Below are 23240 nucleotides of genomic sequence, written 5' to 3'. Positions count from 1 at the left end.
GTGAATGCCTCTTGACGGGCCCTCGAGGAGTACGAGCTAAGGATATTCAGGGTTTATTTATACAGAACACAAGGAGAATTTGCAAAGATCAGATTAACAGCTCTTTCAAAACCAGGCCAGGGCTGTAAACTGGAAATGAATCAAATCCAAGTCCCAGTTAGTTTTAGATGGCATCTTTCCTTAAAACTTATCTGAGAATTTTACACACTCTTCATCCTAGCTGCTGGTCACTAACATACCATGCAAAGCAACTTAATCTTTTGTTCGGTTTAAGTCTGGAGACTTCTGTATATGAAATGTGTTTGGACATGTCTCTCTCTAATCTGGTTTCAAGGTTACCTCTATAAATATTACCTCTGCTGTGTCTAGAATGTTTTTAGACTGCACTGGTCCCTAGCTCATGCATCCAGAGCTATGTATTATGCAAATGCTTTCCTTTTTCTCGTATCTCAGGCTTGTTAGATCGACTCAAACTGCACCCAACTCTTCATCTGTCCTTTACATGTTGATCAAAGCACAGAATGCTGTTTTAAAAAGGAAATGCCATTGAGAGTAATATGCCTTCTGTTGTCTGAAAAAAACCTGCTGATAAGGATCCTGGAGTGATTCAAAATGACGGGATGAAATTACAAAGAGCCCGTGTCACCTCTACCTCCAGCTCAAAGCACAGACACTAGAGAGGAAAGAGGTTCATGTCACTGACCATCTCCTCCTAGCCTGGCTTCTGCCGCACAAGCATTCTGTGAAAGACCATGTTCAGTATTGATAACTGATATCGTGGGAATCGTTTCCCATATCAGTATCAGAGAAACTATTTCCAAATATTGCCTTGATTGATACTGATACATCTCACAGCCAGTAAAGCCAGGGAGCTCTAAAGAGAGGCAGAGAGGGTGGAGGATGGCATATAGCACAGCCAAGTGCATGAGGTGGCACACAGCAGGGGATAAAATATTATCATGGGTCCTGCCACATCATCAGCTCTTAATATCTTCCTGCCGCTCACCCTAAACTGAAATATCCATCCTTAATTTCATCCCTGTCTCCCTGGTGGCTCTCACTCCCATTGGACTCCCGTTGCTTACTGCCAGGTTCTACTCTCAGTTCTCCCCCAACGCTGCAGAAAGCTCCCCGTGCCTGGAGGCAACGCTGGAACCTTCCTCGGGGCACAGAGGGTCCTTCGCTGCAACTTTCAGTAATGCCTGACTCATTGCACAGTCACCTGCACACATGTGGCTTTCATGTTTCCTTGTATGCAAATGTCACCAGGCTCCGGAGGATTTGTTTGCTGTCTAATCTCACACCCTCACTTATTACTTGCACTGCTTTCTCTGAACTATGGTTTTGTCCCCGTCTTTCTGAATGGAGTGTTTAAGGGTGATGGTGGGGCTTTTTACCTTCCTTATTTTTCACTCAGCTCTGTGCATGTAATCCCACAGGGCATCGCTCTTCACTGATGGCAGACTCCTCTGTTCCGCAAGGACAGGCGCAAACCTGCCCTTCCCTGCCTGCCCTGTTTCCTTTTCTGTATTTCTGCTTTCTAGGTCTCCTTACCCCATTACAACTTGTGGATTTGGTCTAGTTCTGTTGCTCCAGGTGTAACTGCCGGAGCCTCAATAAAAGTCAATTAGTCTCTCTGCTAAATCCTTGCCATTATTTCACTGTCCTCGTTAGCGTTCCTTCTTAGTCCCATCCCATCTGCGAATATTTTACGCACGCGCAGCAGTGCGTAATGTACAATGTACTTCCTTGCTTCCAGCCCTCTGAATCACTGAACGCAGTACTCCGCTGCTGGCCATACGAGGAGCGCATGGGCCAGCAACACATCCTGGTAAAGGGCAGGCAACAGTATTTATAAATATTTGACCCCAGAAAACACCACCTGCTGCTACACACTAACAGGACATTCATGCCATTGGCAAATCAACCCAGGACACAATTTTAGAAAGCAGGAAGGCTGCTCCAAGCCAACCCCTTCATGACCGCGAGGGGTATGGCCAACAAAAGCAAGTGCCTCATGCGTCTTTCCCCGGAAAGGGCCTCGGAGCGACTCACGAGGGAGCCGTGCAGGGCCCCACGGCCCAGCAAGACGCGGGGAGAGCGGTGCGGGCAGCAGGAACCCCACCGCAGGCCCTGCGCGAGGCCTGGGCACCCCCAGGCCCAGGTGTGAGGGACTCGAGGGTGCTGGGGCAGGAGGACGGCCCCTCCGGCCGCAGGGAAGGCGTCTGGTCCCGGTCCTCAAAGAGCGCCGTACCCCCAGACCCCCACCGCCATGACAGGCTGCACGGCGGCACCAGGCCACGCTGCCCCAGGCCAGCGGGAGGGAGTGGCCCCGCCGCCAGCATTGACAGCTGCCTCGCTCAATCAGGGCGGCGCCTCCTCGCCCTTTCCCCGCCCCTCGCTCTTCCCGCGGTTTCTGTCCCAGAGCCGCGTCGATTGGCTGGCGTCGTCTCCCGGAAGCGTGGGTGCTCGCTTCCGGCCGTTGCTAGGCGACGTGACCCTCCGGTAGCTTCCGGGTGGCGGGGTCTATTTCCGGGAGCGCGGCGGCGTTATCGGGGGGTGTGTGTGCAGGGGGTGTGTGTGTGTGGAGGGGGGGTGGTGGTGCTAGTATCACCATGAGCACTATGTTCGCCGATACCCTCCTCATCGTCTTCATCTCCGTGTGCACCGCGCTGCTGGCCGAGGGTGAGTGCCGGGTGGGTTGCGGCGTCCCCGCCTCGGCGGGCCGGTGGGGCCTGTCCCGGCTGGGCTCTGGCGGAGTGGGGAGGCCTTGGGGCCTCCGCGGGGAGGGCCCGGGGTGGCCGGCAGGAGGCTGCTTTTCGCCTGTGCCGCGTCGCCCCTGAAGGCTGGGGGGTGAGCTTGAGTAACAGCAGTGAATAATAACTCTTGAGCAAAACTGGCCTATGATGCAAAGCGGTGGGGATTGGGTTTGTTTCCTCAAGAAAGAGGAAGGCTATGGGAGGATAGGCTAACAGTTTTCAGTGTGCCTGAAAGAGGACACTGGTGGCTTTCTGTAGCTGTTGGGAGAAAGATGTGAGGAAATCGCCAGAACTCGCAATGATAATGACTTGGGCTGCTTGAAAAGGCTTTTTAAGTGGTACGGTATTGAAATGGGCGCAGCTTTTTAAGGATGGGTTGGATAGATGCCTTTTAGGGTAGTCAAAGTAATAGGCTGCTCCCTGTTCCTGGCACTGCACTATATCCCCAAATCTCCATCATCCCAGAGCTGCAAGACACTGTCTTTGGGCATTCAAGATCAGGGAGAGTCCCAGGTACAATGTGATACTTGCTTTTTAGGAGCCCAACTTCATTGCATTTGGGGTTAGATGGTGTACACATCCGTTGCCTTTCACAGCATAAAGCTGTGTTGACCTCAGAAGCATCTACAGGCTTCCCTTCTCTGCAGCTGGTGATCCCTGGGACTCAGCAGCACAGCCCTGTTGTCAAGCCAAAACAAAAAAAAAAAGGGCCAAAAGCTTTGTGCAGGAGCTCAGATTAAACTGTTAAGAAACCACTGTTTCTGCATTTGTGGCATAACTCGTTTTGATCATGTTTGAGTGCAAGGATTTAGATGGGAGAATCTGTTGAGGTCTCTCCTAGCCTAATATCTCTATTTGCCTTTTCAAAATGTGCTACTGCTAATGGGCAGGTCCTGGTAGGAGTGGGAGTTATTCCTTGGGCCTTAATTAGGTGCTATGAAGATGCAGAACACAAAGATGTTTATTGCCTTAATCAGCTTCTGGTTTTAAGGTGAGCAACAGCTGGTAAATATGAGCATGAAGGAACTGACTGAGTCCCACAAAACAACAGTGCTCAGTGAGATATCTGGTAACTTCTAAAGACGTTTATTTTATAGGCACCATTGCTACATGGAACTTGAGAAGGGGATTTGAAGGAAAGTGATGATACAGCTTGCTTGTGCTTTATGGTACCTTTGCCATATTATTATGTGCTTTTGTAGACATGACGTGTATTTTTTGCATATGTATTTGCTAATTCATATCCCTATTATTGCAAGAGGTCTTTACTTATCTAGTTACTTGCTGAGTATTTGTTTCAGGTATAACTTGGGTGCTGGTATACCGAACAGACAAATACAAGAGATTAAAGGCTGAAGTGGAAAAACAAAGCAAGAAATGTAAGTACTTTTCAGATATTAGAGAATGTGTCTTGCTGCTCCTGTTACATCCTGCTTTAGCAGATGTCAAATTGAATAGAGTCTGTGCTCTGAGAAATTGCTGCTGCCTTTTCTGCTGAGGGAGAGAACATTATTCAGCTTGGATTTCATCGGAGCCTAATTTTACAAGTTACACAAATCTGTACTGAGGGGACTTATTTCTGTCTTTAATTCTTGCCTATTGCTGGAGGGAAAGTTGGTACAAAAACTTGTTGTGTTGTCTGAATTGCCCCTCCTCTTAATGGAGGACAGGAGAGAGTAAGAGATCAGTACTGGCATATTTTTTCTGAACATGAGTAGCCAGTCTCTGTAGATTCCTTTAGGTACCTGAAGTAAGTTGAAAGATGCAGTTTCTGCTTTTTAAGGGCAGTGGAGAATTTGAGGTCTGCAGTAAGAAAGAACTAGGGTTGAATAATGAATACTGTGAGAGGAAAGCATTAGATGTAAGGAGTAAAAGTGATGAATAATGGTGGGGGATGAGTAAAGACAAAGTCATGATAGAAAGGTCTGAGCTATTAGCTGATATAAAAATAAATTATACTAGTGTAAACTGGAAACAAATAGAATTGATTAGGAAAAAAAGTCCCAGGTTACTTCCATAGAGATGAGATCTGAGAGGCCTGGGAGGTGTTGAACAAAGGATGAGGGAGGAAAGGAAAAGAGGGCTGAGGCTGAGCAGTCAGAAGGTATGCATCAGATGTTAAGAGGAATGGTAAACAGGAGGGTCTGGGCATGGAGTGTTTCAATGGACCTGTATGTATTGGAAGCCAAGGGGCAGAGGAGAAATTCAGCTGATCTTTCAAACTCAATTGTATGTACCCTACACAAGTTGCAGCAGTAAGAGACAGCACACAACTGGGGCCAAACGTGAGCTGGCTTTACCTTAAAAATATTTCACCATGATGTCAGCGCTCTTAGTGTGTGAAACAACAATATTATCAAAGTGTGCTCTTTTCAGTCTAGCTTATGCCAGCCTTCCCCTGGGCAAAATAAACTGAAGAGTTGAAGTATAGTCATGCTTGTGTCACAGCTCATAAATTAGGGGGTTTTGTCATCACAGCAGAATCGGATGGGGGATTGCATCTCTGCCTGCCTGACTTTAATCCCACTTGGCTGACAAAAATGTGTAGGGTAGAATTAGTCCCAGAAGAGCAAGTTAGGGAAGTAGTTGGAACCCAGCTGAAAAATTAGGGTTAATGTCCTAGTATGTTTTTGCTGTGGAGCTCTGAGAGCAGTTAGCAGGGTTTAATCTCTGGGGCTTAATGATTGCTGTAAGAGTTTAATGCTGTTTGTTTTTATAGCTCTCCTCATACCTAGGCTATAATCTGTGAAGGGAAAGATGTGAAGTTCATGCATCTCAATTAGTTTCTAACCTCCTTGTTTGATTTCCCCACCCCCAACAAAAAAAAGTAAAACAGAATAAGGAATCACTAAAAATTCAGCTTTGATTTTTGTTTTGTTGTGGGGTGGGGTTCCCCCCCCCCTCCTGTGCTAAGGACAGCTGGCTGACCTGATGGCTTACAGAAAACTTGCAAAGTAGACCACTTGAGCCACACCGTTCAACTGTTATCTAACACATCTGAAACAGGAAAAAACACATTTGAGATATTTAAGGTCTCCCATGAGAGTCCTAGCAATCCTTAGGATTTGCAAAAACAAATGGGCCAAGTAGTGTGCTTGAGCTGATACTGTTACTCACAGACCTTAGTTTCATCTCTTCCTGTCCTCTTGTTTCTATTGAGAGGCACAGCGTTGTCCAAGACTGCTGCAGAGATTGTAGTAAGTGTTCTGGGGTAAGTGTAGTGGTAAATTTGCAAGGCTAAAGGCTATCTCTAGAATTGCTGCTGTTTTGTTGTGCATGTTCCCATGGACAGGCTTGCTAGACTGCCTGACAGTTGTTTGTTCTGCTCAAACCGTAAGGGAATTAGGGCTGTAGAGTTCCTCGCTGTTGGCATAAGGCTCAATAGCTCTGCCTAGAGTGAAGCTATGGTTTGGAGGAGCCGTCTTGTTAGAGCTGAGAGCAATAGGTAGGCCTGAGAGTCAGTGTTCTCCAGTTGGGTTTCGAGCTGGGGGCCATGGGGCTATGTGGACTAGGGTTGGGATGGATTGATAGGGATCCCCCAGCTGGATTTGGCAAAAGGAAGGTTATGGAGAGAGCATTCTGTGAGCACTGGGTGTGTTGTGTCATCTGGCACCTCTCTCCAGCATTCCCTCTGAGCAGACTTCCATGTTTTTTCCCCTTATACTAGCCTGCTCATCAGAGATATGCTTGTTCTTTGGGAAAAACAATTGTGTCTTACTACATTGCCATGGAAGAGATGAAGTTTCGGTATCTTGTCTGGGCTAGTGTGGTTTTCTCAGCAGTTGTGACTGACTTGCGTGTCACAGGCATTTCAGAAGGCAGCACTACAAATCCTTGTGTGACTTGGTTGGCTGTCTTTATTTCACCTGTGCTTTAAAATCAAGGCTAGAAGATCTGTGCTGAGGTAGTACTTCATGTGGGAGAGGAATCCTAATGCTTGTGTCTCTAAGCTGATTCTGTGAGCTAACAAGAAGCCAAGTCTATTTGTTGGTAGAGTAGGTATGGTACAGATACGTAGAGTTTAGAGTAAAAAAGGGCTGCTATCTGTTGCTAGACCATAGTCATGCTTTATCATCCTCACTTCTCGTAGTACTCTTGTTATAGGTCTTCAATTAAGATGTCTCTTACTTCTGGAAAAGCTGCTTTTGTTGTCAGCAGAAGAGTGTTTTCAGATGAGCAGCCCATTTACTGTGTTATAAGTTCACTATGCTGGCTTTATATTAGCTTTTTTTGCTGTAATGGTAGTTGTTTGCAGATGCTTGGTGAGTGTCTGATTTGGGGTTTTAGTAACTTTGAACTTAGGCTCCTACTTTAAAATATTGGAAATGCTTCAGTACTAATTAATTGAAGAATGGAGAGGCTGTAGCTGACTGCTTGGACAGCATTTCCCCTGAGAATGCCTGCCTGTGAAGACGGGATGTATGAGAACACAAGCTTTCCCTGTATTCTGCTTCCCACTGCAGATAATCAGGAGCAGAGCTTGCCACAAAGCTCTTTTCATTACACTTGCTGAATCAAAAGTACTGTCTAGTACTAATGACAAATCAGCAAGGGTCATTTGAGCCAAAATTGTCCCCAGGCTGCTCAGTTAACAATGTAATGGGCTCTTGACAGACTTTAAAATGAACCCTTTAAATATTCTGATATCCAGGGTTTTGAAATTTTTTATTATTATTTTTAAGTGTTTGGTGGAGTCAGCCTTGGTGGTTTATAACTTGTAGATTCTGAATACATTCTTAGTCATACTTGGCTTCCTTTTGTGCCCCTGTTCTCTAAAGGAATAAAATGTTTTGTTTGGTGTGTGGAAAAGGAGTGGTGGTATCCCTATGCAGAAATAATGGAATATCTTTCTTTTTGCTTGGCAGTGGAAAAGAAGAAAGAAACAATAACTGAATCAGCAGGCCGACAGCAGAAAAAGAAAATAGGTAAGACTGGGAGAGGAGTGCGGTGCCCTAAGAATGGGGGAAAGTTGAGAAACTTATGGAAGTGATTATCCTTTCCTTCTGTTCAAAACTATTTATTTAAAGTGGTACTAGAGCTGATTCCTGGCCTGATGACTGGAATGTGAACACTTCTGCCTTACTCTTCCAAGACAAGAGACATCTAGCTTCCTGATGGTTTTAGTCAAATGCAGAGAAGGGCAGCATCACTGAGAAGAGCAGCACTTCTTGCTGAACTGGTTGCCTTTCTCTCCAATTTGAGCTTTTATATCCATGACTGTTATTAACTTCTGTTGTCAAAGCTGCAGTGCACTGTCAGCTTGCAACACCTATATGACTGTATGATTGTGATTTTTCATCATGTGGTTTTCTCCTAATTTGAACACTTAAGAGCTGAAAGTGTTTGCATGTTAACTGTGCTTGGGTTTATTTCAAGTTTGATAAATTAGTTTTGCTTGTAAGTAGTGTTTTATTTTTCCATTGTTTTTCGTTGTCAGTCAGCTTAAGTCTGGGTAAAGGTAACTCTCTAACTACTGAACTATGTAAGAACAATGTGGTAGATGTTTAATGGACATGAGCTTTAGAAAGTTCTGTTATCTGCAGGACTCTAAAACGTGCAGCAAAGTTGAATTATTACAGAAATCATGGCAGGAACACTTCTGAGAGCTCCTGGGAGTTGGTTTCCTCATTCCTCTGTAACACCAGGTAGCTGGATTAGTCATTTGATCTGTACAAAGCTTGGGAATAATTATAAACATATCTTCAAAGAGTTCTTCCTAGGTATAAAACCTGTTATCTCCAGACTCTTGGAGGGACAGGAGCCAAAATTATTATTCTTGTGCATTTTCAGTTCTTAATCTTGAATAATCTATGCATGGGATGAATACTACTTGGTGGATAAGACAACTTTTTAATGTTACATGCTGTTGTTACATGTGGTCACTTTTTAATGTGTGGCAGTGACTTTTCTGCAGGGCACCATCCAAGCTATGTTCCTAGTAGAGAATATTTTACTTGTGCTTGGACTAAACTAATAAACAGTAGAATCTGAGGAATTCAGATGCTCCATCAATTTTTTTATACACTGAAATAATCTTGTTTTGCAAATTTAAAACAAAGCACAAAGGGACTAAGAACAGAACTTAGGAAATGACCACTGATTTTGTTTGCTGTGATGCTTGCTGGCCAAGCCTAAGATACTGAGACTGTGTTTTTTTTGGTTTTTTGTGGTTTTTTTTTTTTTTTTGCAAGTGCTGCATAACTTAAGTGTCTCATTTGTTTTCAGGCAAAGAGGCAAAGCCGAATTCTTAGTGTTTCTGAAAAATCAGTCCCTAAATGTCAAGCTGGACGTCCAGAAAATGACTCACAGCTGTTAACTGCTTTTGAAATCTGATCCCAGTAACTTACGGGATATCAAATCATTCTGCGAGATGTAGCATTGTTGTAACAGCAAAGTTACTTGTGCTGGAGTTCCTTTAAATACTGTCTTTCTAGTTAAAAAAAAAAAAAAAAAGCTGAGGCATTACAGATAAGTCACAGGTGTGGTACAGACCTGCCTCAGCTGCCATCTGTTTTGTGCACAGAGAAGGCAGGAGGTGTGTGTATGATATTACTTGGTTACGTAAGGGATGAATCATGCATATGCACAAGCAGATAGGGTGAAAGTTGCATGGGAAGGCTTAATTTGGTGTTTCCTACTTATCAAACTTTTTAAGTGTAAAGTGAACCAACTTCAGTCACATTGTGTCTGAATCACCTTTCACACTGCTGGAACAGGACACCTTTAACATCATGGTGCAGCCTTCTGTCACTTCAGGTTAAGGAGTGCATTTGTTAGCTTAAACTTTGCTACTGCTTTCTGCGTCCATGTGCCCCTAGAAGAAGAGACAGTGATGTTCCTAGGACTCCACATGAGTGCTGGGTAGACAGCAAAACAAAATCAAACAAAAACCAAAACACCAGTGCTGGCAAATAATATTGCTGTATACCTGTATCCTTGTGGTTTGTGTTCCAATGAACAGAATAAGAAGATTTTTGGACTCCAGGGTGCTGCTTGTTGACCCAGTTCTCTTTCTCTGTGCCTCTACCCAGCTGTATAGCAAAGTACTTAAATGCTGCTTATGATGACTTGGACAGGAACAGAACATTTATGTAAGGTGGTAGGACACCCAGAGCCTGTTTGTTTTGAATTTGTAGAAATGGGTGAGAAACAGGTCAGGTCTATCAGGGGATCAGGGCTGTATTCTTTATCCCTATGTAACCTTTAACCCATCTAAATAGATGGTTAGTTATGCAGCAGAGGGAAAAAACAAGTATTTGTGCCAAATGTGATTCCTAAAGAGCTGGCCTGTGGTTGCTCAAATGTCCCAGAACAAAATTCTCCACCTGGGTCAGGAAGCAGGTGTCTGGAAAGTTCCTGCCAGAGGGGATGGCTTGTAGTTAGGAGCAATTGAAAATAGCAGTGAAGATTCTAAGAAATTGGATAGAGGCATTGCTATTGCTTTTCATAACACTTACTGTGAGTCCCTGTATTTAGCAGGGGCTTGAAAGATAACTGTTGAGGTTCTGTGCCATGGGCCTCTTGTCCAGTGGGTCTCTGCTGAAGTTTCAGTACAACTCATGTGCTGGATAGCCATTGACAGTTCTTTTGCATCCCCCCCTCTCTTCACTCACACTGTTCTCTGGATATTTCTTCATCATCCACATCCTTACTTCAGCTAGGTGTTGCTTCCAAGCCCTGGCTGCCCCTCTGGATCCTCAGTCTGAGAGGAGCACAGTGGACAGGGGATGACGGGGACATGAGACAAGAAAGGTGACAAGTGGTGGATAATGCCGGAGGCCAGAGCAGTCCTCCAGTGAGGGGCATGGAAAATGCCCTCCCAGAAAACTGGGCGTCTTTGAAGTTTGTGATGACTTAAGGACAGACTAAATTTCCAAAGTAGTATTTTAAAATATTCTCTGCAAAGCATAGTAATGCACACATTACTGAAATTAATGTAGAAAACATCTTTTGTCTTTGGAGAATCTTTTAGGTGTGACAAGGGTCCAAAAGTCATTACTAAGACCATCAGGATCTTAGCCTTGCTGAGGTGCAGCTCCCAGCTCTGTGCACAGTTTCAGAGTCCCTTCTGACACCTCCAAAATAAAATCCTTGTATAATGTATTGTAATGGTGAGCCTGGTGTGCAGCAAATTGAGACTGCTCTCTTTCGGAAGTGTGATATAGAGGCACTGTCTTTGTTTTCTGGCAACATTGCTCATGCTACTGTGTCAGTTGGTTGAGTTAGCAAATTTGGGATTCTGTGCATTTCTTTCAAAAGTGCTGAATGTGTGATTCTAGCCTCCTCCTCTTTTGTGCCTGCTTTGCTGCATGTTGCTGTGATGGAGAAGCAGTTGGCTATGTACAGTTTTTCACTTTATACTGTCTGGCATAGAGAGCTGGAGTTGGTTTTGGAAGTGTTATTTGTTTGGAGAGCCAAGAAGGTTAAGTCTTCCTGGAAATGAAAACACTGTGGTTTCTAGGTTGTTATAACTGATTATAACTGTTGTTGTTTTTGTCTTTCCAGAGAGACAAGAAGAGAAACTGAAGAATAACAACAGGGACTTGTCAATGGTAAGAAAATTAAAGCCAGTTCCTGACTGCTGAAGATTTCAGTCAGACTTCCGACAGAAAGACTTTGTTCAATTGGCAGATACAGCAGTTTTTCCTCCTGACAGGTTCTTCTGGATTATCTCTCATAGCTACAGATTTTAGTATGAACCACAGAGTTCTCCAGCAGTTACTGCCTCATCTCATGCCCAACCTTAGCTATTGTCATCTTTATAAGCCTCCCATGATGTTTTCAAAGTAGAATTAATTTGTCTGACTTCCTCTTGTAAGTTCTATCTTCATAATGATTGCCTGTTGATTGGTTGTATAGGCTTAAGGAAAAAACTAACCTGTGGAAGGTAACAGGACAATTCTTGAGCACTTTTTTTTTTCCCCTGAAGCAGCTCTTCACATCAGTGGTCCTCTCTGTGGCTGCCTTTGTACCCAGCTGTTGACCAAACTCCTCTTTGGGAGTTCTCCAGTCACTTTTACAATCCCTTTGGCCTTCTGGGTCATCTTACTTACTTCTAGATTCCAGTGATACTGTACAAAGCCTGTTCTTAAGGGTGTGAGCCCATAATCCTTCAGTGTAGAGATAATCAAAACAACAAGCCTGACCTTTCTGCTTGCAGGTTCGAATGAAATCCATGTTTGCCATTGGCTTCTGCTTCACTGCCTTGATGGGAATGTTTAACTCCATGTAAGTATCAACTTTGTGGATTTTTCTGAAATTTTCATGGTGAATATATTCTCCACCTTCCATCTATCACCTGAAGCATTACAGTGACAGAGTCCCTCCAAGAACCATAACTGATCTGTATAAAATGGATCAATATTTTATATGAAGATGTGGTTGTTTGGTTACCACGCGCATGTTCTGCTCAACAGGGAACACTGCATGTTGAATGCAATCGAATTGAACAGATTGCATTTAATCTAGACACAACTCTGACATCCTTTCTGCTTGGGAACATCTTGATTAGGGCAAGTTTGGTAGATGTCAGGCAAGCAGCTACAGTCTTCAGCTTCTTTGGCTGTGCTATAATAGTATGACCAAAGAATGCTCTCACAAGCAAAACTGGGTCAGCTCCCTTGCCCTTAGAAATGAGCTATAATTGCAGAGTTTGTTGTTGCTCTACTTAAGGTGATCAGAGTCAAGGCACTAACAGGTCCAGGCATGGGCTGTAATCTTCATTTGCTTTAAAAATGACCTGGGATAGGTCTAGTTTTGAAAAAACAAAGACAAAAAAATCCGAAACTGGTTTGCATGGTTATAGACAGCTTTGTTTCAGGCATGCAAAACTGAAAGACTTTGCTTGACTTTTAAAACTTGATTCAGTCTTGAAATGTGAACTTCCCATTGGCTGTTAAATCTGAAGATGATGTGAATATGGTTAGTATAACCTTTGGGAGGCTACTTAAAATCTGGGCAATATACTTGTCCTGCAAACGGGAATTTATGTTCTTGGGCACCAAAACCTTTGGCCTCTGCGCTGGCAGTCCCCAGGATACAGTCAATTGTTATTTTACTGCAGATCTGTGGGTGGGTAAATTGCAAACAGGGGGCAACATAATAACAGAAGTGCCACTGTGTGGACTCTTTATTTATTCAGCTTAGTCAGACTTCAGCATCTAGCATTCTCTGGAATGCTGTGAAACTGAGCAGAGGAAACAGTGCTAAAGGACTTTAAAATTTGGGTACGATCTTGAGTCATTGATGTCTCATTTCAGTGCAGCCCTGAGCAGGATGGAGGTGCATTGTGAGTCATGTGCCCAGCAACGTAGCATCTGTGGGGGATTTACAGTGCCGCACCTGAGGCCTTCAAGTGCTTGCCTAGCTATTTGGATGCAATACAAACACCACCACCACCTCTGCCCCTGAAAGAAACTGAAAAACAAACTAAAAGAACCCACCCTACTCTGCCCACTTTCCTAGAGTGGGAAGAGGCTGTTCAGAGTATGCTACGACTGACAAGTGTTACAGGACTGTAAGTTCATTAAGAGCTTTATGAAGGAATTTATCTTGGTTAAATCCTGTGTGGCTCCTCCTTCCATAGATATTAATCTGAAAAATCAGTTTATTGGTTTCCTCCCCTTTAAGACCACCAAGTTTACTTGTCTTGTTCCTCTGTTGAGGATTCCTGCCCACAGAGGCCATGCTATTAGACACAGAGTTGACATGAAGCTTTTGGGCATATCTTTTGTTTAACTGACTCCTTTCTTTAGAGGGAACCTGAACATAAACAGCAGGAGTATCCAGAGAACTCGCTGATTGTTTGAATTGAAATAGCTTTCTTGCTAATAGCCAAGGCTATTGAATTAAAATCCAAAGATTTTGCTGTCTGGCCTTTGGGGCTAGATAGTTAAATTTTTGCTCCTGGTCTCAGTACAAGCTACCTAGTGCATTTGTATCTGAATTGCAGCTTTGGTGGGTTGTATCTGCACTGTTTGAAGCTGATAGAATGGTTTGATGGAACTGGTTCTCACATATTGTCATTCTCTTGATGTATCATAAAGAGCAGCTGCTTGTCTCAGGAGGAGAGTACTCCAGTTAGGAATTTAGGAGGCTCTTAGGCTCCCTCTGGGAAGCTGCTACTGTCAGGTCATCCATGGAGGCTTTGTAGGTGTGGTAGGAAAAGGAGGAAAAGGGTGGCTGACACCTGCAATGGCTGTAGCCTCATTTGCTTGCCTTTCCTGTTCTTGAATGAGTTCATTGCTCTGGGGGACAAAAGGAGCAGGAATTGCATGGAAGTAGCATGATGTGCTGCCCTTTGGACAAGTATTGTGCAGACCCTGCTACTCTGTGGCTGGACACCTCACCTTTGCCAAGTGTCAGCTTAGCCAAAATGGAAATTACTGTGATGACTGGCTCTCTTTCTTAGAGTGTCAGTAGTAATGGGGCAGCAGGGTGGACCATGCTGGAAGGATATGTAAGTGTCAAGAAGGCTGGTTTAAACCCAAAGAGCAGAATGCTGTGCTGAAGGTGACCAGCGAATGACCATTGTGGTTTAAAAGTTATGCTAGGGCAGCAAGATCTGTAGCGGTGGTGGCCTCCAAGCAGATGGGATTTGTCCTGGGAAAGAAATCAGCTTCTGTGTGTCTCAATTTTATTGTCAGAAACTTTTTAATGCAATCAGTTCTCAGTCTTACTCCGAGTTGTGCATTTCAGTATCCCTTCACGATGACTGTGAAAACCTGCTGGAATTAAAAGCAGGTACCTTGGGATGCTACTGCTGAAGTACTTGTCATTCTCACAGCAGGAATAACGCAGAATTTTAAGCCACTGGGGGATGTTACAGGGAGATAAACATCCGTTCCTAGCTCTTTTGCCAAACTGCCTGTGAGATGTAAACAAAGTTGGTGTGTGTTTGAGCTGTAACTGTGTGAATGCATCTCCACAGGAAAGAACGCTCATTTAGGATCTCTTGAAACAAGAAACACCTGTTAGAAAATCAGCGCATGCAGAGAAAATAACATCCAAATATGCACATGCTGATGAGGCATCATACACGCTTACTTCAAAAGATTGGGTTGACTGTCTGGGTTGAGAGAAATCTTTGCAAACTGGCCAGAATTCACACTCTGCTTGATGCCCTGGAATGTGGACCTGGAGGAGTTCCAGGAGCAGGACAGCCTGCTTGGAATACATGGTATCATCCTGCATCTGCACTGCCTTTGTCTTCAGAGCTAATGCAGAGAAGACTATTGATATTAAAAACCATTCTGTTGATGGCTCTTATGCATCCTTCTTTTGCTGAGAAGTATAGCTGCTCTAGGAAGGGAAAAGGTGTCTTTGGTTTATGCTCTGCTTAAAAAATGCTCTTCTGCTTAAAGCAGAGAGTCCATCTTCTTGCACAATATGGCAGGGTGATAGTCATCCATCTTTTATTCAAGTGTTGACTGTGTTCTGGGAAGTGATCTGCTAAATTTGACTTTTAAATAAAATGCACCACTACACTGCAAAACACCAACCAAGGTTTCACAAACCAACAGCTTGTCCAGCTGATCACTTAAATCACTATGAAACACTGTCTCTGTGGCAAAATTGTTACTGAGGGAAGCCTACTTACCCTGTAGATGATTGAGTGTGGAGGGCTTTGTGAGAGAGGTGTATTTAGCCTCCTTGGTGCAGTGTATGTAGAGGTGGGCTGGAGAAGGCAGCTTGGCTTTCTGGCCTTCCACGTAGTCTTATCTGCTCTGGTGGCCTGTCGAAGATGCTCGCTTGTTCTTTCTATAGTCAAAGACTCTTTTTACTGTCCCCAGTTGTGATCCAGTGCTCTCTTTTCCAGATTTGATGGCCGAGTGGTCGCAAAGCTTCCATTTATCCCCCTCTCTTACATCCAAGGTCTCTCCCACCGCAACCTTCTGGGTGAGGATTATACTGACTGCTCCTTCATCTTCCTCTACATTCTCTGCACGATGTCTATCAGACAGGTGAGTACATTGCTGTGTCTCTTGCATGCCTGGAGCAGGGAAAGCACATCTCTGTACATAGAGGAGTCTATTACTGCTGTCCAGTTTTGCATGTATAATCTTTGATCTGTTTGTGGTTTCTGTGTTTGCCTTCATTCCTATGCTTCATATTCAAAGCAATTCTAGGTTGGGATCATAAAAACAGCCACTATCCTGGACCGGTATGGAAGACTTGACTGGAGACCTGCACCAGGGTGCTAGGGCAGAGTTGGCAGAAATGGGTTCCTTCTTTGTGTGTGTGTGTGTCTGATAGCTTTGCGGATTGCCATACCAAGAAATTGTCTCCATCAGAAGCCAATCTAAGTACTGCTTCTTAGTAATTATGACTCTTACAGTAATGTGAGAAAAGAGAAGTGTAGCATCTTTAGGGGAAACTTGCTTGGTAGCTCGAGGTTCTATAAAGGTTCAGTCAGTCCATAAAGTTGCTAGAAAAGTAAGGAAAGAGTTAAATGTGTACTTTTGGGTTTGTCCTTCCTGTTTTTGCTGACTGCATGATTTTTTTTTTTTTCAGGGTCTTAATAACTTCACCTTTGGTGTCAAGACTCCCAGTGTTAGGGATGTGACACAGAAAGGGGGTCTGGTATAAGGAGGCAAGAGTAGGCTACATATAGCTCTCCAGTAAAGCTGGTTAGTCCCATCCTTTGAAAAGAGAAGCACCAGTAAGGATAAGGGAAGTGCCTGTTCAGGAAGGTTCACTAGCAGCTTAAGTGGCAGAATGGCTGGTGAGGACAAGTGGGCTTTCTCACTGCAACCAGAAGTCTACTTTGTTTGCCAAATTTCCCCAGAGAGTGCTGGGGATAAGTTAATAGACTCTGGGAGCTGGATGAATGCTGGTGCAACTAGCTGCAAATTACCTGCTCTTCTGTATTTATATTTCCTTTTTCTTTGGTTCACTTCCTGAATTCTTGCTGCTTTTCTCCTTGACCGACTTGTTGCTTTTCCTCAGGGGGTGCCAAGGGACTTTGAAAGACTTAAAGCAGATCAGCAAAAGGAAGTGGCGTGTTATGCCAGCAGCTGTCAGAAGTTTGGATGAGCTTGATAAAGCAGCTTAATAATAGAGAGTTCCCTTAGTCACAAAGTGCACGCTAGTGAATCAAATTCTCCATAGCCCTCCGAATTGGGTGCTTGTGTTGAAATGGATCTGCATCTGGTCCTGTGCGAAAGCAGATAATGAACTGTAAAATAATTTATGTTGAAAGGGTCATCTGGAGGTCATCTGGCCCACCCCTCACTCCAAGCAGGGCCAGCTTCAGAGTACCAAAGGACAGGGGCTTCCTTATTCTGTTTGCTGCAAGACAAATCTTGTTTTGTTTCACTTCCCAGTAACTGGAACAGTGTTTGCTGCTTTGAAAGAAATGAGACCTTTTTATGTCTTAGCATCATCTTCCTGAATTCCTGGGATACTGTGGTCTGATGCTGTTGTTTCAGGCAATCTTGTCTGGTGCTGCTCTGTGTTACTCACCTGTTGCATGAAAAGTCCCTTCTTTCCAATGTTGCAGATTATTATATGAAAATAAATAGCACCATCAGCAAGATTTTTGTGCATCCATTGGGTTGATTGGGGAACTCCCTTGCTGAAAAATCCCCTATGGATTTTTTTTTGTCAAAAAATATAATTCCTGTGGTTAGTTCTAGTCCTGGGCATTTCCTGATGTTTCTTATTGTGAAATCAGTAGACAGCATGAACTGGGTGGTGGTCCTGTCTGGTTCTGGGCAGAAATGCTGAGCTGTTTGCAGTGGGATCGGCTTTCAAGAGAAATTCTGGGAAAAAAAATTGCCCTTATGCTTGAGAGTTCATGCTGATAGCCTTGTGGAGGATGTAAGTTACCCTTCTCCAAAGCAATCAAGTGTTTTTGCTTTGAAGTGTTAGATTGCAGTCTTCATAGTGCTGCCTTATCTATATGATCTTGGTTAAGTATACCTGCCGTTCTCCAGCTGCTAGGCAGCTCAGTTTCTTCCTCCTTGCTACATGGAGGGAAGGGCAGAGACCAGCCACATTAGTTTGTGCAAGAGCTAGGAACTGAAGCTGTGATTGGTGGCATCCTGCTCTTGGCTTTATTACTATTTGAAGGAACTTAAATGATAACAGCATTGGGAAGAGGACTTTGAAGGGCTGTGAGAGGGGGAGAAAGAAATTAAGGGCTTAAAATGGTGCCAAAGACTTGCTTTTGGTGCTTCCAGTGACCTTGGAGGTGAAAGCTTTGTGACCCTTTCACTGTGTGCGAAAGGGGAAATCTTGTCAGGTCAGCTTCAAAACAGCTGTTAGCCCAAGGGAGGAGAACTGATTGATGTGGGAGTTAGCGTCTGGCTTGATGCTGCTGACACAAGAGGAGGAGGAGTGGAGATGTACCAGAAGTCAGAGGACAGGTTGCAAACAAAGGGAGACCATGCAAACCTCAGCCTTCCTTTAAATTCTGAAGCTGCCTGTGAAGTGATCAAAGGCAGTGAAGAGAGGTGTCCCTGTGGAACTCAGAAGTAGAGGAATTCGTGTGTGTGTGAAAAAACAGTGACCTGGAGGGAAATGCGGGGGAGTATGTGAGAGGAGGGAGACTAATTGGATGGTGATTAAATTGACATTAGTGGGATGGGCAGTAGCAGCATCAGGCAGTCTCTTCATGTGGTCCTCAGGCATGTGGGGGTGATAAACTCTTCAAACACTAACTGGGAAGCTTGCTGCCTGTGACCTGGCCAGCATCTCCCAAAATAGTCAACTCACAGTGAGTAACTTCCTTTGCACTGTTCCCAGCTCTCCCTGGCACGTAAATCCTGTCCCCTAGTTCCTCCTGCCTTCCTGTTTGGAGAGAGGAGGGTTGCTGGGAGAGGCCTTCCAAGGGTCCTTGAGCTGTTGGGTTTCAGCTGGGAAAGTCTGCTGCTGGGCTGGGCGGGAGGCATAATGTCAGGGTTACATCCTCTGTCCTCGCTCCTGTTTCTGAGCTCCCAGCCTTCACCTGTGCTGTTTGTGAAGAGGAATATGCTGCTGTTCCTCAGGCGTTTGCTGGTCTTCACTTCCTTTTCACACACGCCTGAACTGTAGATTAGGCTGCTTCTCTCTGAAGTATGTTCCCAGTGGGAAGGGGAGCCAGCAATTATCCCTACTGCCAGGAGTGCACTTTCCCACACAGCCTGATCTTGGGGCAGGGAGCAACTCGCTGCCTTGTCTTTCAGGCCTCTTGTGGGTTTGAAGACAAAAGCAGAAGCAGCTCCTATCCTTCCTGCAGTCATTTGAGGAAAGTTCAGAAGAGCTTAGATGAGGAATTTGGATCCTTAAGTCTTACAGGTTTCCCTCCCTTCTCCTGAAGGTCATGGTCTTGTTTGTGTTGGAAGTAGACTCTGCAGACTTCTTGTGCAACGTGGCCCACAGCAGACAAGGCAGGCTTCTATTGGACCTTGCCCCAGCCCTGGTGTTTCAAGCTGTATAGACTTCAGGATTGCTCTCCAGCAAAACTTGCTTTGCAGCTAGTGCATGAGGCTAGCTGCCTTCCACAGCAAGGAGGGAACTACTATGGAAGGATAATGCTCGAGAGTGACTGTAGTCTTGAATCCACATACACACAAGCTGTCATCTCTCTTCTTGGAACTGTTCAAGCAGGTGGAGTAAACTTCAGCACCACAGTTCTTGTCTCTCTGATACTTAAAGGAACAGCGAGGAGGCAGTGCACACTTCTTTGCTTCCATGGATGCTCTGTTAGGATCTCTGCTCTTCTCCACTGGTGAGCCCGTACAAAGCTCGTAGGATCCTGGTCCTGCCTGCTGCTAACGCTGCAGCACCCTCTGGTGTTGCTGAATCTGTCCCTTAGCTGCTTTTGTTTTCTCCTTTCTGTCCATCTCTTGACTAAGGAAGCTATGAGAAGAGGAACCACACGAAGGAGTCTCCCACAGTGAAATGCTCTCATATATATTCAGTTACTGAATATCAACCAGTGGCTGATTTAGGTAGGCCACAGACTAAACCTGGTGTAATTCCTTTTCAGGTGTTCCCCTCCTTTACGTTCATGCTTGTATGTAGGCTGAAACCTCCTTTCCATAGTCTCCACCTGGAATGATTCATGATTTTTTAATTTTTTTTTTATTTAGCTACTGTGGAATTATGAAGCTCTGACTGCATTTTTTTTTTTTTTAAGTTTGTTCTCCTTCCATGATCAAAAAGTTCAAGAAGTCTATGACCTTGCTATCTGACCTATCCTGACAGTTATTTTGGAAAGGACACTTGGGTTTGAAGAAAATCCTCCTTCTTCCTTTGGTTGTCTCAATAGCCGGGACTCAGCTAGTGACACGAGGGGGACACAGTTGTTTTCTTCTTTCCCTTGCATCAGATGTCCCTGTTTTGCCAGCACTGCATCAACAGCATCTTGACCTGTAGTTATTGACAGTGAAGGATGAAACTGAAAGAACTGGTAGCTCTTTGTAGTTGCACTGTTGGAAAATTTAAAAGGAATTTCACCAAAAAAAAAAAAAGAAAAACATTAAATTTAAATATTCTGCTTTCAGCTAGTGCCTGGCTCTGCTACTTAATTCTTTCCTTGTTTGTTGTTTGCCACTGAAACACCCTGCTCAGATGCAGATGAGGTCATCTCAATAGTCAGGTTTTGGGTTTTGCTACATATGTCCTGTTATACTGCATGTCTCCACCGAACCATTGTTCTGTCTGCATCACTAGTATTCATGTTAATTCTGTGCCTAAGCTCCTGACTTGAACTTGGCACACACTCTGGTTGCCATGTTGCTGACCCAAATTCTGGCTGCATTAGGAGCGAGCCTTCCTCGCCAGCTTGCAGAACCTCGGGCTCTGATGACTGCCATCAACAGTGGTTTCTGGAACTTGTGAAAACCGAGGGCTGCTTTGGTTCTGCCTGTGAGCAGATGTTAGGAACCTGCTCCTGTGTGTGCACAGCAGTTAAATTGCAATGGTAACTATTGTAGGTTGATTTTAAACCAACCTGTGTGCAAAGACATTAATGAGGTACCTGCCAACTGGCTGTGTGGTGTGTAACTGGAGGTGGAAAAGAACCTTCAACCAAAATGTGGATTTAAGGCTTTTGGATCATTTAAGGCTGTGGATCAGGCAGCTTTTGCTGAGGTGGGCAAGAGTAGCCCAGCTCTAATTGTAGCCATTGTGGATGGTTGTCTGGCTCTGTGCTAAGCTTTTTTGAATGTGTAGAGATAGAGGTCCAATATATAGTAGCCAGATTGGTAAAGCTATGTGGGTGAGAACCTGAATCTGTTGAAACTGGTGGGAAGTTTGTAGTTGCAAGCAGAGTTGGGCTTTCTTCCTCTTTGTCTCACTTGTCATGGTCTGACACTATTCTGCTCTTCTGCTCTTGTTTTTGCAGAACATCCAGAAGATGCTTGGTCTTGCTCCTTCCCGGGCTGCCACCAAACAAGCAGGGGGCTTCCTTGGTCCACCACCTCAGGCAGGGAAGTTCTCCTAAAGCACAGTTACAGCCTTAAGGGAAGGTCTGACCAGTGCACAAGACTGCCTTTGGGAGGTAACCAGATGGGATTCTGCACCAGGCTTCACATGTCCAAAACCAGCCTATGCAGTATTGGCTACAGTCTTGGAAAAATCTTCCATTTGGAGTATTCTACCAGCAGTTGTTTGCTCATCAAACCAAGAAAGTTCTCAGAAGATAACTTGACCTTTTGTTTCTGGTGTTTCTGAGAAATAAATGGCATGGGCATGTTTATTTAGATGTCTCTTAATTGTGCTGTAGGACAAGTAGAAATACATTGATGTAGTGCAGTTGATTTAGTTTGCGGCATGGAAATCAACTCAGAAAGCAAGAGTGAGATCTGCAAAGTAGACAGTTTGGAAAATTCAGAACAATTATGCTGCAAAATGACTCTCTTAGCCACAAGACTTGGCTCTAGTCTTGTGTAGTAGCGAGCTGGGCAAGGAGGTGGGCTTAGTTCTCCCTTAGCAAGACTTCCAGCATGGAGGGCGAGGTTTTTTGTTGGCTCAGGTGACTGCAGGCACTGGAACCTGCCTCTGTGCTGGGCTGCCCTTGGAGGTTGCAAGTGTTTCTGGATGTACTGTCAGCCTGTGTCTTCGTGGCAAAGTACAGCCCCACAGAGATTTTTGTGGCATTACACAGCTTGTGTAAAAGTTGCTTGCTTAGGCAGAATCTGCTCGATTACAGAAACAAACCTGGCCTTCAAACTTGAGTGAACTGTTAAATTATGTCAGTACCATCCACTGGTTCTGAACCTTTTATTGCCTGAGTGGTTACGAGAGCAGCATTTTATTTCATGCTCCTTAGTTTACTGTTGAACAGACTGATGATCAGTATGCATCTTAAAAGGCTTCTTTCTTAGGCCAGGAAGCTCTCTACACTGTCTTCTGCTTCACCAGATAACTACTTGGCTCAATCTTGTTGGCTGGAACCTGTTCACCTTGTTTAAAAGGGGGGAATAAATCTTGCTGCCAATCTCAAGTTAGGCTGATAGTTTTCCTGAAGCAGGCAGTACCCATAGGGACTATTATTTCTTGTTTCTGTGACCAGAATGGTACTTCTTACTGGGAGTTTTTGACTAGATAGATGGCAAGAAAGTAAATCTGAAACACCTTATGGCAGTGTGGAGCACATGCAATACTGTATTAAATACTAAATATTGGACTAATTTTCACTAATAAGTATGGGGCACTTCTGTAGGATTATTTAAAGATAAATCATGAGTGTGGAACTTCTACTGTATCCTGATGCTGCCTGGCTCTAAAGCTGCATTTTTTTTACTTTTTTTTTACTTACTGTTGTGTCTGGTGTAGCTACAACCTTCCATAAGGAGCAGCCCCCATTGTGTAATTCCTGATTCCCTAGCGTGCCCTCTCATAGTTCAAGGGCCTGATCCCACAGCAAAGCCAGAAACACCCCAGCCTGTGTTACCTGCATGGAGCAGCCTTGTTGAAGTAGTCTATCGTGCAGCATATGGTTGTTCGATCCAACAAAGACAGCCGCATCTGATCAAGCATAATGACAAACTTGCACCTTAACGGCTTCGGAAGCCTTAAGTGCAGTACAGTAACTTTTCCTGCTGCTGTCAGAAACTCTGCCCTCAGCAAATCTGTGCGCTGTTGCATTACACCACGCTTTGTCAGCTGGGGAGGGAAGTGTTTGCACATCCACAGATTATCTGAGAATTATTGATCCATTGCTATATTCTGGTTGCTTTCTGCTCTCATTTGTTTGATACTGTAGTTCCCTGGGGGTTGTTAATCATTATAATGAACTGAGGGAGAACATCTTTCCTAACCTCAGCTGCTGAAAAGTCTGAATTCCAAGAAGCTACAACATGGAACGAAAAACAACTTTATGACCACAGGAAGACTCTGGTTTGGAAGGAAAAAAGGATGGTTTTGGTTCTGTTTCATGGATAACTTTAAAAAAAAAAATCTCAACATAAATTGTAACTGTGGTCACATCTTTGAGGAGGTTTAACTACTGCCGGGGGTTGTAATATACATGTGTTGCTGCTAGTCCCCTGC

General features: G+C 44.4%; 1 protein-coding gene across 1 annotated transcript; it reads left to right on the top strand.

Annotated features, from left to right (window-relative positions):
• The first annotated feature begins 2477 nt into the window (after window positions 1–2477).
• TMCO1 (transmembrane and coiled-coil domains 1) lies at window positions 2478–21444 on the top strand. The gene is made up of 7 exons (XM_075038497.1): window positions 2478–2685; window positions 4061–4138; window positions 7625–7684; window positions 11265–11311; window positions 11920–11987; window positions 15577–15721; window positions 21091–21444. Exons 1-7 carry the CDS (start codon window positions 2616–2618, stop codon window positions 21187–21189), a joined length of 567 nt encoding a protein of 188 aa, XP_074894598.1. The 5' UTR covers window positions 2478–2615; the 3' UTR covers window positions 21190–21444.
• The last annotated feature ends 1796 nt before the right edge of the window (window positions 21445–23240 follow it).

The sequence above is a fragment of the Buteo buteo genome, chromosome 10 (assembly GCF_964188355.1).
Source record: "Buteo buteo chromosome 10, bButBut1.hap1.1, whole genome shotgun sequence".
NCBI classification, from domain to species: domain Eukaryota; kingdom Metazoa; phylum Chordata; class Aves; order Accipitriformes; family Accipitridae; genus Buteo; species Buteo buteo.
Note: the sequence above shows the minus strand (reverse complement) of the source record. Positions and strands in the feature narration are given on the sequence as shown.

Excerpts from the sequence above, each read along its gene's own strand:
- TMCO1 (XM_075038497.1), top strand. The coding sequence starts at position 2,616 with ATGAGCACTATGTTCGCCGATACCCTCCTCATCGTCTTCATCTCCGTG. Across the intron at positions 2,686-4,060 it reads CACCGCGCTGCTGGCCGAGG|GTATAACTTGGGTGCTGGTA; the intron begins GTGAGTGCCGGG and ends TATTTGTTTCAG. Across the intron at positions 11,988-15,576 it reads ATGGGAATGTTTAACTCCAT|ATTTGATGGCCGAGTGGTCG; the intron begins GTAAGTATCAAC and ends TCTCTTTTCCAG.